Here is a 15,107-nt window from a genome sequence, read left to right on the forward strand (position 1 = left end):
ATTATTGTGCACTACCTATTTCTTGAGTGTGTAAATGGTATGCCTGGAAAACTCCTTGTCATACCCCAAGTTTGGCCTCTATTAAAATAAAAAAGCCTATACTCATACTCACTTCCCGTGCCAGCGCCGTTCTCGCATTGTCGGCTCTCGCTCTTCCCAGGGTTTCCATGCGGTTGTTGTGACAAGTAAGCCCAGCGTACAATCAGCACTGGCGTCACTGTCGTCACCTTTCTTATGAAGTGAACAAGAAGAGGAAGTCAGGGATCAGCCGCAGCTTTAACTTCCCCTTCGTGTTCTATTCGACACAAGGTGGGGGACAGTGAAGTCAGCGCTGATTGAGCATTGGGTTCACGTGTCACAACATCCCCAAGCGAGTCCCGGGAACACGAGTGTAACACTGCTAGAACAACACCGGCACAAGAGGTGAGTACAGACTTTTTATTTTATCAGGGCCAAACATTTAGATCAAGAAGGGGGCGTTCCAGTAGTGCATAAACCCTTTAAATGCATTATTGGTGGAATGTCAGCAGATTTAATCAGGAATCAAGTCCTAGACTTGAGACCATTATCTTTAGAGTCAATCTTAAGTTGTCAATGAGGCTGGTAAGCATTTTTCAGATGAATTTGCCATTTTTATTGGTTATTCATTGCAATTAATTTTTATCATGTATAATTGTCTCCATAGATCATGGGAGTTCATAAGGTTTGCTAGTTTTCTTTAGTTTCTGTTCTCTTTTTCTCATTATTTCTTGAAATTTTTCTTCTTCTATTCTTACTTTTTCTTGCTCTTCTTTTTTCATCTCTTCTTCTTCTTCCTTAAATCTAATGTCCAGTTCCTTTGCCCACTATAGATAAAGTAATATGAAGTAATGTTATCATTGATAATAGTAATTACATTTATTATATAAGTATTTCTAAAACAAAATATAATATGGTTAGGATTTTAATGAATATAGAATTATATGGCCCAAAGAATTCATGAGTAGTGTTGAGCGATACCTTCCGATACTCAAAGGTATCGGATGGTATCGGCCGATATCCAAAAAATATCGGATATCGCCGATACCGATACCCGATACCAATGCAAGTCAATGGGACACAAGTATCGGAAGGTATCCTGGATGGTTCCCAGGGTCTGAAGGAGAGGAAACTCTCCTTCAGGCCCTGGGATCCATATTCATGTAAAAAATAAAGAATTAAAATAAAAAATATGGATATACTCACCTCTCCGGCGGCCACTCGACCTTACCGATGTAACCGGCAGCCTCCATTCCTAAGAATGAGGCGTTTAGGACCTTCGATGATGTTGCGGCTTGTGATTGGTCGCGTGACCGCTCATGTGACCGCTCACGCGACCAATCACAAGCCGCGACGTCATCACAGGTCCTAAACTCCTCATTCTTAGGAACGGAGGCTGCCGGTTACATCGGTAAGGTCCAGGGGCCGCCGGAGAGGTGAGTATATCCATATTTTTTATTTTAATTCTTTATTTTTTACATGAATATGGATCCCAGGGCCTGAAGGAGAGTCTCCTCTCCTCCAGACCATGGGAACCATACACTGGGAACTTCCGATTCCGATTTCCGATATCACAAAAATATCAGAACTCGGTATCGGAATTCCGATACAGCAAATATCGGCCGATACCCGATACTTGCGGTATCGGAATGCTCAACACTATTCATGAGTAGAGATCTGCGAACCTGAATGGTAAAGTTCGGGGTCCATACTAGTGTTACCAAGTTGTACACGGACCCCGAAAATGGACTTCCCCCTTATGTCCATGTTGCTGTTTAGGTTTGGCAGCCCGAAAATCCAGCATTTCCTACGCTGTCATCTGTGTGACAGTGCGAGAAACACCGGCTTTGATTTGTAGGTAGTTCGTTACCGCAAATCAGAGTGCTGTGGTTCCCATGCTGTCACACAGCAGCTTTGATCGGCATTAAAAAGTTTACCTGTGCAATAAATAAATAAAATTCAGAAAGGGAGTGGGGTTCCCTCTATTCTTGATAACCAAAGGAGGCAAAACCAATTGCTGAGGTCTTCAGCCCTCAACTGTCATATTTATCTTCACTGGATATAAAAAATAAAGGTGTCCCCATGCTGTTTTTTTAAATTCTTTAAATAAATAATAAAAAAATACTGTGTGTGGTCCCACCCATTTTTGACCACCAGTGAAGCTAAAGCAGAGAAATATGGTATTTTATCATTTATATTGATATAGTAACAAATGGCTAAAAGAGGGTAGGGAGTATTTATTTTAAAGAACTTTTTTTTCATATGTGTTTTGATCAATTAAAAAACTTTTTCATGTGTGTCTTTACTTAATTTTCACAACGGGGCTAGTAATGGGGATGTCTTATAGATGCCTTTCCATTATTAATATTTAGGTGAAGAATATGGTGTTTTATTATTTTTAATTTTACAGTAATAAATATGCTTTTTCTGGAGCAGCTGCTATTTTTAAGCTGGGAAGAACCAATATCCATGGTCTCTTCCCAGTCTGAGAATATCAGCCCCCAGCTGGCTGGTTGTCAAAAATGAGGGGCTACCCACACCCTTTTTTGATTATTTATTTAAATAATTAAAAAGAAAAGAGCGAGGGACTCCTCTATTTTGCAGCCCGCAGCAGTCAGCTTTACGCAGCTGCACTGGTTAGCAAAAATAGAGGGACCCCAAACCACTTTTTTTTTTTATTTATTTATTGCACAGGCCCCGGCTGGTGAGTAGTACTCTCATAAGTCGACGCTTGTTACCAGCGGTTAACTCTTTAAAAAAATACATCTTAAAGGGTTGTTAGCATCTTTTTTTTCACTCCTTGCCTAGGTAACTGGCCACCAATACTACAGAAATGGCCAATAACCTAGGCAATGAGCTCAATGTATATTGCAAATTTGCTTGTTTTTACAAGCACTTTGCAATTTTACCTAGTGACTAGTGATGAGCGAATATACTCGTTACTCGAGATTTTCCGAGCATGCTCCGGTGTCCTCCGAGTATTTTTTAGTACTCGGAGATTTAGTTTTTCTTGCCACAGCTGAATGATTTACATCTCTTAGCCAGCTTGATAACATGTGGGGATTCCCTAGCAACCAGGCAACCCCTACATGTACTTAGGCTGGCTAACAGATGTAAATCATTCAGCTGCGGCAATGAAAACTAAATCTCCGAGCACTAAAAAATACTCAGAGGTCACCCAAGCGTGCTCGGGAAATCTCGAGTAACGAGTATATTCGCTCATCACTACTAGCGACATGCCATCAATGTAAGCTATAGAATAGCTGGCAGGAGCCATCTGTAACCTCTGAGCTAGCAGAAATTGGAAGCAGCCAGAACAGGCTGTTAGTTAGCAACTACCTGCCTGCTAGTAGTGATGAGCGAGTGTGCTCGTTACTCGAGTTTTCCGCGCATGCTTGGGTTTTCTCCGAGTATCTTGGGCGTGCTTGTAGATTATGTTTGTGTCCCTGCAGCTGCATGATTTGTAGCTGCTAGACAGCCTGAATACATATGGGGATTTCCTAGTAAACAGGCAATCCCTGCATGTGTTCAGGTTGTCTAACAGCCGCAAATCATGCAGCTGCGGGGACACAAACATAATCTGCGAGCACACCCAAGATACTCGGAGAACACCCGAGCATGCTCGGAAAACTCGAGTAACGAGCACACTTGCTCATCACTACCTGTTAGTTCTTAGGTCTATAGTAAAAAAATGAAATAGTCCCTGATAATCCCTTTAAGGACAAGTGTATGTCTGAAACATGCAGGTTAATGTGGTGGATGTTTCTGTAATAGTTTTTATATGTGGACTATGATCTGGATATTAAACTGCTGGTGAAATAAAAATAATAGTGATGGGTTTTTTAGCCGCACTGGCTAGACTACTTTGATCTTTTTTACTGTCTAAACTCATCAAGAAGTGCTGCCCGTGCAGTAGATTAAACAAGGCTTCTGGAGTGGGTGAGCTGGTGATAATCATATAAATCACAAAGTTACTAAATATAGGAAGGAATTATTCTGTCCAGAACTGGAGGATGCACAATTAGCACAGTTTTTGTAACTCTGCCTCTTATCGCTAGTACCTAGAAGTAGTTATTCCTATCTTGGCCATAAAAGATACATTGGATCTGCATTAAACTCAATAATAAGTGAGGCATACGTGTTAATTTGTAAAAACAATTGATACATATATATATATATATATATATATATATATATATATATATACACAGTGGGTACGGAAAGTATTCAGACCCTGTTAGGGTTAGCGTGTAACAAGGTGGCACGGGGGTGACAGCCATAGGCGAGTCCACTAAGCAACAGTGAGATCCCGGCACCTTGCTCATGAAAAGATAAAGTTCCTTGTACAGCATGTGTAATGTGCACTACAGCACACTCTCAAGCTCTGTCACATTCCTTTCGGCAGCTATCATGTAGGCTCTGCAAATCACTTCAGAGAAGAGGTCTTTTTCCAACAGTTGAACTTTAATAAACAGCAAAGCATCCATCAAATCAGCAGCATAGTTCACACAGAGTGGCATTTCCATACTCTCCCTGTCTTTCGTACAGACCTGGTTCTTCCTGACAAATTCTTCCAGCTCCTGCACTTAGTTTGTTCTACATGTGCTTCCTTAAGAAGAGATACTAGGATAGCTCTCTCAGCTTCACCTTCCCTGGTCATAAACCCTGAATCCTCCTTGAGTTGACCTCTGGTCGCTGGTGCCCATCCACACTAGTCCCTATCCTGGGACTCCCAACAGCCATAGCTGCTCCATTCTGTCAGCTGCATAGATCCTGTATTCTACAGGCATCTTGCCTTCGGGCAAGCTGCCCGGGAACTCCTCACTAACCAGGAAGTCTTTCTCCTATATCCCCCTGCTGCTCTGCTCTGCGCCCCTCCCATCTACTTAACCCCTGTGCTGCCTGTAACTAACACTCTTATCCATCCTTTGCTCTATTTTTCTGTGCCCCCTCTATTCTAATTCCCTTATACTAATCTATCCCTAAACTAAAGCACAATACAACACATTACAGTACATGACAAATACATTACAGTGCATATTAATAAACAGCAGGAAACCACACATTACACTAGCATTGCAGTATATAAACATTGCATCACATCAACATGAATAACCACCCAGGTGCCACATGTATTACATGTGCACAGCAACCAAAGTAGAGGTGGCATGTGACATACCAAGGCACCCCCTTACAGACGGATTGCACAAAATAGATTTAATGAGGAAGGGCAATCGCAACCCTGGGTCCACCGTGCAGAGGCGTAAAACTGCAGCTAATGTGAACAATGGCAGAGAATGAGGTGAGCAATTGCTTGCTCGCACTGAGTTAAAAGTCACTCAGTGAGCAGCACACGAAGTAGTGTCACTCGCACCCAGTAATGACTGACTACTGCTGGTTATCATAGGCTTGGCTGAAGAGCCAGCAGTAACCAGATGAATAGCACGAACCTAGGCAAGATGCTGGGACCAACGTCTATGCTCAGCAGCACCTGCAGCGGTCAAAGCAGAATGGGAGACTTCAAATGCAGGCAAGGCTTGGGATCTACCCCGTGGAGAAGGAGAATCCCAGCGCCTAACATTACGACCCCGCTAGCATACCCCCGGCGATGTTCGCCATGCTCAAAAGCCACAATAAGCTGGGGGGCACGGAGGTGCTCCAAATGTTCCCAGTTCCTATCCTCTGGCCCATGACCCTTCCAGTCCACCCAAAAAAATTTTTTACCACACACCACCTTGGACCAACAATGGCATTAACCTCAAAATCATCAGAGGATGTGCCCGAATGCCTAGCCGGCGTCCCAGAAGACCGATACATATATACAGGCTTTTACAAAGAGACATGGAAGGTGTCCATAATGTTCATATGTGGTGGAAGGCTGACACGATATACTACAGAATTCACCTGTTCAAGGACCTTGAAAGGACCCAGATAGCGGGGAGCAAATTTAGTGGACTCTATTCTCAGCTTGAAGATACGAACTGACAGCCACACTAAATCGCCAGGGTCAAAGACCGGGCAGGGCAGCGTCGCGTGTCGATGGAGACCCTCGCTCTCTCTTTGGAAACCTTGATGGCATCCTGCATGCGATCCCAGATGTCAAGAGCGCCCACTGCCCATTACACCACCCTAGGGTCCAAAGACGAGACAGGCATGGGCACGGGGACACGTGTTGACCGTAGTTTAAGAGAAACGGCATCCATTAGAGTCAGAGACGGCATTATTAAGAGGACACCCTGCCCAAGGCAGCAAAGATGACCAGTTGTCATGCCTGGCAGACACAAAGTCAACTATTTGTGCAGCCCTTCACCAGTCAGGTCTTTATGGCAGAGTAGCCCGATGGAAGCCTCTCCTCAGAGCAAGACATATGAAATCCTGAATAGAGTTTGCTAAAAAAAAAACACATTAAGGATTCCCAGACTATGAGTAATAAGATTCTCTGGTCAGATGAGATGAAGAAAGACCCTTTTGGTGATAATTCTAAGCGGCATGTGTGGAGAAAAACAGGCACTGCCCATCACCTGCCCAATACAATCCCAACAGTGAAACATGGTGGTGGCAGCATCATGCTATGGGGGTGTTTTTCAGCTGCAGGCACAGGAGGACTGCTTGTCATTGAAGGAAACATGAACGTGGACAAGTACAGAAATAACCTGGATGAAAAACTCTTCCAGAGTGCTTTGGACCTCAGACTTGGCCGAAGGTTCACCTTGCAAAAAAACAATGACCCTAAGCACCCAGCTAAAATAACAAAGGAGTGGCTTCAGAACAACTCTGTGGCCATTACATGACTTCTATCATGCATTTTTCACTAGTTTTCCCCTTTGCAGACACTGTTTCTAATTTTCTAGCTTCTCTGATTTAGTGGGAGATTAGCTGTTATGATGTCTCCTATAGCCGTACTAAGCTATATGGCTGTGAATCCAGAACTTGTCTGAGGTGTAACATTTGCTTAATGCTGCAGCACAAGTTAGTGCTTATAATAGAAAGTGTAACCTGACACCTCACTGTGGTGACAGACTATCTCACTTTGACTAAAGGTACCTTCACACTGAACAACTTTCCAACGAGAACGACAAAGATCCGTGACGTTACAGAGTCCTGGATAGCGATATCGTTGTGTTTGACACGCAGCAGCGATCTGGATCCCGCTGTGATATCGTTGGTCGGAGCTAGAAGGCCAGCACCTTATTTTGTCACTGATCACCCGCTGTCATCGCTGGATCGGTGTGTGTGACACCGATCCAGCGATGTGTTCACTTGTAACCAGGGTAAACATCGGGTTACTAAGCGCAGGGCCGTGCTTAGTAACCCGATATTTACCCTGGTTACCATTGTAAAAGTAAAAAAAAAACAGTACATACTCACCTTCTGATGTCTGTCACGTCCCCCGGCGTCCACGCGCTGCTGCAAGGAGCTTTCCCTGCACTGACTGTCAGTGCCGGCCGTAAAGCAGAGCACAGTGGTGACGTCACCGCTGCTGCCGGCGCCGCTGACACATTCAGTGCAGGGAAAGCTCTTTGCAGCAGCGCGTGGAAGCCGGGGGACGTGACAGACATCAGAAAGTGAGTATGTAGTGTTTTTTTTTTTTACTTTTACAATGGTAGCCAAGGTAAATATCGGGTTACTAAGCACGGCCCTGCACTTAGTAACCCGATGTTTACCCTGGTTACCCGGGTGCTACAGGGGGACTTCAGCATCGTTGAAGACAGTTTCAACGATGCCGAAGTCTTTCCCCTGATCGTTGGTCGCTGGAGATAGCTGTCTGTGTGACAGCTCCCCAGCGACCACACAACGACTTACCAACGATCACGATCGCTGATCGTGATCGTTGGTAAGTCGCTTAGTGTAACGGTACCCTTAGATGTATTGGAGCTGTTTTCCAAAGTCGACAACTAGTTCAAACAGCAGGGGAAGGTGGAAATGTGGCTGATCAGTGGAGAAATAAGTAGATTTGTTTCATAAGGTATGTGACAAAGTTTCTTATATTTTTGCCTGATCTTTTAATTTATGCAAAGATCTACTGGGCTTTGCATCCTTATCCACTAATTTTTCCCAGACAGGTTTCATTTTAAGCTAGCTTGGCACATGGAGATGTGAATTAAAATCTCTTGGGTCCATCCTTTAGGTACACCCTAGAATGGTTGGATGACTTATACCCTTTATGATAAAAAAAAAATTACTAAATACCTCACATTTTACAATCCCAACAGTGAAACATGGTGGTCCCAGCATCATGCTATGGGGGTGTTTTAAGCCGCAGGGACAGAACGACTGGTTGCCATTGAAGGATACATGAATGTGGCCAAGTACAGAGATATCCTGGATGAAAACCTTATCCAGAGTGCTTTGGACCTCAGTCTTGGCCAAAGGTTCACCTGCCACCAAGACTATGACCATATGTACACAGCTAAAATAACAAAGGCATGGCTTCAGAACAACTCTGTGACCATTCTTGACTGGACCAGCCAGAGCCCTGACCTAAACCCAATTGAGCATCTCTGGAGAGACCTGAAAATGGATGTCCACCAATGTTCACCATCCAACTTGACAGAACTGGAGAGGATCTGCAAGGAAGAATGGCAGAGGATCCCCAAATCCAGGTGTGAAAATCTTGTTGCATCATTCCCAAGAAGACTCATGGCTGTACTAGCTAAAAAGGGTGCTTCTACTCAGTACTGAGCAAAGGGTCTGAATACTTTTTCTTTTTTAATAAATTTGTAAAAAATTTCTACATTTCTGTTTTTTTTTCAGTCAAGATGGAATGCAGAGTGTACATTATTGCAAACAAAAATGAACTTTTTTGAATTTACCAAATACTTGCTATGAAACAAAGAGTTGAGTTTAGGGACAAATGACACAAGGAGATACAGCCAGCATAAGGAGTAAATTGCTGATAATTGTAGGATACATATCATATAGAACATGTGAGAGGTGTGTTTATAATGACAGTTGTAGCTGTAGCTCATGAAAGTCACTCTGCATAATTTTTGTAAGATGGGCTGCACTGCAGCTGGGCACATTGTCAGCCATACAGTAAGTCCCATGGGTATGGGTGAGTTATAATAGTTTCTCAGTTAGACTTCACATTATTAGTGATGGGCGAACCCGTTGATCATCAGGTACGGCGAGTTCGGCCAAACATCTAAAAAAGTTTGGTTCAGATGTATGGGGGGCCCCCGAACATCCATTGTCACCCTGTCATCTGCATGACAGCATGTCAAACACTGGCTCTGATCAGATTAGAGAGCTGCAGTGACAGCGTGAGCCAGCAACTGTGGCCAGAGGTAAAAATGTTACCTTCAGTCACAGACGTTGGCTAATGAGAGAGTACTACTCCCATCAGCCTATGCCTGTTGTCACTAATAACAGGGAGAGTAAGCACCGCTGATGGGAGTATTCATCAGCCGGCATCTGTGATATACATAAATAAAAAAATTACAAAATGACGTGAGGTCTCTTCTATTTTTGATAACCAGTGCAGGCAATACTGACAGCTGCGGGCTGCCATCCTCTGGTGTCAGCTTTATCAAGAATAGAGGGGTCTCACGCCGTTTTTTTAAATTATTAAAATAAAGAATTTAAAAATGGCATAGGGTCCCTCCCCATTTTTGACAACCAGCCAGGCTAAAGCAAACAGCTGGGGACTGGTATTCTCAGGCTGGTAAAGGGCCATGGATACTGGTCTCCCCTGCCTAAAAATAGCAGCCTGCAGCTGCCCCAAAAGGCATATCTATTATATGTGCCAATTCTGGTGCTTGCTTGGCTCTTGTCATTTCTCTTGGTGTTGTGGATAGGGAGGTTTTATATCTGCTGACATCAAGCCCACAGGTTAGTAATGGAGAGGATGCCCCCATTACTAACCCCATAGTATCGCCGCATTCAGAATCGCCTGATCTATCAATATAAAAAAAGAATTAACTTGATTGCTAAACAGCGTAAAGAGGAAAAAAGTCAAAAAGCCAGGATTACGCTTTTTTGGTGGCCGAAACATTGCATTAAAATGCAATAATGGCCGATCTAAAGATTGTATCTGCACCAAAGCGATATGAGTAAAAATTTCAGCTGGGCCCGCAAAAAATTAGCCCTCACTCAACCCGAGATCATGAAAAATGAAGACGCTATTGGTATCGGCAAATGGCGCAATTTTTTTCTTTTAACAGACTTTGGAATTTTTTTCAACACTTAGATAAAAAGGAACTTGGACATGTTTGGTGTCTATGAATTCGTAATGACCTGGAGAATCATACTGGTTGGTCAGTTTTAGCATTTAGTGAACATGGTAAACAAAACTAAAAAAACAACTTGCTTGATTGCACTTTTTTTGCAATTTCACCGCACTTGGAATTTTTTTCCCATTTTTCAGTACATGATATGTTAAAACCAATGGTGTTGTTCAAAAGAACAACTCGTTTTGCAAAGAACAAGACATCACATGGCCATATTGACCGAAAGATTAAAAATTATGGCTTTGAGAAGAAAGGGAGCAAAAAATGAAAACACAAAAACAGGGTTAAATATCATTGGATATTTCTGAATGCAACAATATTCCTAATTATAAGAGGGTATTTATACTTATGCAACCATATTATTTTAGCTTTTTTATTTTCCCCCTCAAAATGATTTTAGTTTGTTTCTCAATAGATTTGTATAGATTATGGGTGACATTAAAGGTAGAAAAAGTTCTGAAGTGATTCTTTTTAGTATGATTGTTTTACATGAGAAAATACTGGCACTTTCACAGGGGTAAAACTGAAAAAAAAAGCCGCCACACCTATTAGTATAGGTGCAGTGTGTAGGTGCAAATTCATATTGTGGCAATTAAAAAACAAAAACCTAGGATAAAAAAACCTGCAATAAGTAAATACATGCGTAATAGTACATATGAATGTAAATAACTTAGTTGAAAAAAGTCTAAAAGCCATCCTGCCACAACAAGGTGTACGCAATCTGGATGCTTCCTATCTCTAGTATATCACCTCCCTCTGTGCCAGAAGGCCTCAAAATAGATAGGGGCACGTATCCCTAATGTGTAAAATGGCAAAACGACAGTGCTTGGCTTGACCTCATCTTTTTTAGTGGCTGTGATAGTCCCCATGCACTAGACCATGTGATGTCATAGCTGTATGGTATTATGTGGAAGCCCACATGCCACACATGCCAGTGTGAGAGATGGTGCCATTTTTTTGCCTTTATTTTGTATGATTTGCTCAAATTGATCTGCCAATTGTTCGAATTGGCACCTGTGAATTAGAGGAAATTTGACTTGAGGCCGATCCATAGTGGATATTTTCGTGTGGTTCTTCTGTACGTCATCAAACATGTATTCGGTGGCGTTCGTCAAGGAAATGTTGCAGAATAGTAGGACAGAAATACGGTTTTAGCTCATTCTTCTTCATCATAAAAATTAATTATTTGAAACCTTATAAATGAGCAAGGCTAATTATGCATATTTTACAGCTACGCATTTCTTTTACTAACAAGATACTTAATTTTATAGAATTATTTGCAATTTATCAAGCATACATTACATTTTGTTCTTTTACGACTTCCTTTAATTAAGTGTCTCTCAAACAAACACTTTTATTTCTCAGTATATTAAATATTAAAAGTCGGAGCTAATTAATGAATTATTATTCTGTTCAAAATCTTTATTAAATGGAACAGAAACTGCAAGATAGCAAGTTAATGCCTATAATGCCATAATAATCAGTTAAATACAGTTTACCTTCAGATCTTGTATGCTGCATGTAAGTAAACTAGCAACCATAACAATACCTCTAACTATGCACACTTCCGTCACAATGGAGAACATTATATTACCCCTGGGAAGAGAATGGCACTTTATATAAAGTAATCTACATTCAATTTGTATATGTAATTGTATGTTGAACAGATAGTTTAACATCAATTTAATATTAATGCTTTATGCACATAGCAGTAGGAAAGCACTTGGAATCCCCATGGCTCTATACTGCAGAGTATCGGTGCTCTGTACTGTGCCATCACAGCTATTATAGCTGCATTCTTGCAACTTTTGATGACTGAAAATCATAATACCATGCTGGAATTTGTAAAATTGTCAGTCATTTTTCCTTAATAGGGAAACATTGAGGTTGCATGGAGGTCACATGAAATTGCCTTACCAAAATCAGCCATGAAAATCTCAGAATTAGAATTCTTTAAAGCACCACTCCAACAGTTTTTTTTTTTTCATTGCAGAGCTGAAGTGGTGACACTAATGAAAGTTCCCTGTCCTTAATATTATACTTACTAACCGCCATATTCATTTGTTCTTGGCACTGCTCCGGTCGACCTCTGCAGTTTGTGAATTGCCATATCGTGCCACTGTTTGTTGGGTGAGCCAGAGGTTACTTTTCAATGTGGAAGCTTTATTTGCACCCAGATTCTTTCCATGCTCAATGTGCTTCTCTATTTTTCTATTTCTTATATGCCCACTGTATATATATACACTGTATATATATACACACACACACACACACACACACACACACCCACACACTGGGTACGGAAAGTATTCAAGCCCCTTTAAATTTTTCACTCTTTGTTTCATTCCTGCCATTTGGTAAATTCAAAAAAGTTCATTTTTTTCTCATTAATGTACACTCTCGCACCCATCTTGACTGAAAAAAACATAAATATAGTAATTTTTGCAAATTTATTAAAAAAGAAAAACTGAAATATCACATGGTCATAAGTAGGGTTGAGCGAAACGGATCGTTCATTTTCAAAAGTCGCCGACTTTTGGCAAAGTCGGGTTTCGTGAAACCCGACCCGACTCCAGCGTGGGATCGGCCACGTGGTCGGCGATCATGGCGCCAAAGTCGAGTTTTGTATGACGCCTTCCCCGCCATTTTTTCAGCCTATTAAGGAGTGTGGGCAGCGTGATGACATAGGTTCCGGCCTGGTTTCTGCGGCGTCATAGAGCCATATTACCGTTTGGGCTGCAGTGATTTCCGCAGTCAAACACAACATATGCTTTGCACGGAGGGGAGAGAGAGAGAGAGAAGAAAAAAAAATAAAAAATCCACATTGACTTGCATTGGGTTTCGTGTTCCGGTCCGGAACCCGACTTTACAGTAGAATCGGCCGATTTCACGCGATCCGACTTTTGAGAAGGTCGGGTTTCACAAAACCCAATTCGATCCTAAAAAAGCAAAAGTCGCTCAACCCTAGTCATAAGTATTCAGACCCTTTGCTCAATATTGAGTAGAAGCACTCTTTTGAGCTAGTACAGCCAGGAGCCTTCGTGGGAATGATGCAACAAGTTTTTCACACCTGGATTTGGGGATCCTCTGCCATTCTTCCTTGCAGATACTCTCAGACTCCGTTAGGTTGGATGGCGAACGTTGGTGGACAGCCATTTTCAGGTCTCTCCAGAGATGCTTAATTGGGTTTAGGTCAGGGCTCTTGCTGGGCCAGTCAAGAATGGTCACAGAGTTGTTCTGAAGCCACTCCTTTGTTATTTTAGCTGTGTGCTTAGGGTCATTGACTTGTTGGAAGGTGATCCTTCCGCCAAGTCTGAGGTTCAGAGCACTCTGGAAGAGGTTTTCATCCAGGATATCTCTGTACTTGGCCGCATTCATGTATCCTTCAATGGCAACCAGTCGTTCTGTCCCTGCAGCTGAAAAACATACCCATAGCATGATGCTGCCACCATCATGTTTCACTGTTGGCATTGTATTGTGCACGTGATGAGCAGTGCCTGGTTTTCTCCACACATATTGATTAGAATTATCACCAAAAAGGTCTATCTTCGTCTCATATGACCAGAGAATCTTATTTATCATAGTCTGGGAGTCCTTCATGTGTTTTTAGCAAACTCTATGTGGGCTTTCATATGTCTTGCACCGAGGAGAGGCTTCGGTCGGGTCACTCTGCCATAAAGGCCTTACTGGTGGAGGGCTGCAGTGATAGTTGACTTTGTGGAACTTTCTCCCATCTCCCAACTGCATCTCTGGAGCTCAGCCACAGTGATCTTGGGGTTCTTCTTTACCTCTATCACCAAGGCTCTTCTCCCACGATTGCTCAGTTTGGCTGGACAGCCAGGTCTAGGAAGACTTTTGGTGGTCCCAAACTTCTTCCATTTAAGGATTAAGGCGGCCACTGTGGTTTTAAAAACCTTGAGTACTGCAGAAGTTCTTTGTAACCTTGGCCAGATCTGTGCCTTGCCACAATTCTGTTTCTGAGCTCCATGGCCAGTTTTTTTGACCTCATGATTCTCATTTGGTCTGACATGCACAGTGATCTGTGAGGTCTTATATAGATAGGTGTGTGCCTTTCCAAATCAAGTCCTATCAGTTTAATTAAACACAGCTGGACTCCAATGAAGGAGTAGAACCATCTCAAGGAGGATCACAACGAAATGGACAGCATGTGACTTAAATATGAGTGTCTGAGCAAAGGGTCTGAAGACTTATGACCATGTGATATTTCAGTTTTTCTTTTTTAATAAATTTGCAAAAATTTCTACATTTCTGTTTTTTCAGTCAAGATGGGGTGCAGAGTGTACATTAATGAGAAAAAAATGAATTTACCAAATGGCTGCAATGAAATAAAGAGTGAAAATTTTAAAGGGTTCTGAATACTTTCCGTTCCCACTGTATATGCATACACTGTGGCATTAGTGCACTGCAATTAATAAATACATGAACTCCACAATTTCTATATACGTAAAAAATCTGAGGTATTTAGTAAACTTTTTTTGATTGTAAAGGGTATAAGTGATTCAATCATTCTAGGATGTACCTGTGGGATGGACTCAAGAGATTTTAATTCACATCTCCAAGCTAGCTTAAAATGAAACCTGTCTGGGAAAAATTAGTGGATAAGGATGCAAAGCCCAGTAGATCTTTGCATAAATTAAAAGATCAGACAAAAATATAAGAAACCTTATAATATACTTATGAAACAAATCTGCTTATTTCTCCAGTCTCCACTAATCAGCCACATTTCCACCTTCCCCTGCTGATTGAACTAGTTGTCCAGTTTGGAAAACAGCTCCAATACATCTAAGGGTACTGTCACACAGTGCCACTTTTGTCGCTACGACGGTACGATTCGTGACG

The 15,107-nt window shown here is 42.0% G+C and overlaps 1 protein-coding gene across 4 annotated transcripts in view; it reads right to left on the reverse strand.

The window, feature by feature from the left end:
* Nucleotides 1-356: 356 nt before the first annotated feature.
* The window catches only part of TMEM232 (transmembrane protein 232), a 435,959-nt gene continuing 421,208 nt past the window's right edge, over nucleotides 357-15,107 (reverse strand). For all 4 annotated transcript variants that reach the window (XM_077290225.1, XM_077290199.1, XM_077290207.1 and 1 more), the window contains one exon: nucleotides 357-845. In XM_077290225.1, the coding sequence (XP_077146340.1) occupies nucleotides 687-845 (159 nt within the window). In that variant the 3' untranslated portion in view covers nucleotides 357-686. The remainder of the gene's footprint in view (nucleotides 846-15,107) is intronic.

Source organism: Ranitomeya variabilis, chromosome 1 (assembly GCF_051348905.1).
Source record: "Ranitomeya variabilis isolate aRanVar5 chromosome 1, aRanVar5.hap1, whole genome shotgun sequence".
Lineage (NCBI taxonomy): Eukaryota > Metazoa > Chordata > Amphibia > Anura > Dendrobatidae > Ranitomeya > Ranitomeya variabilis.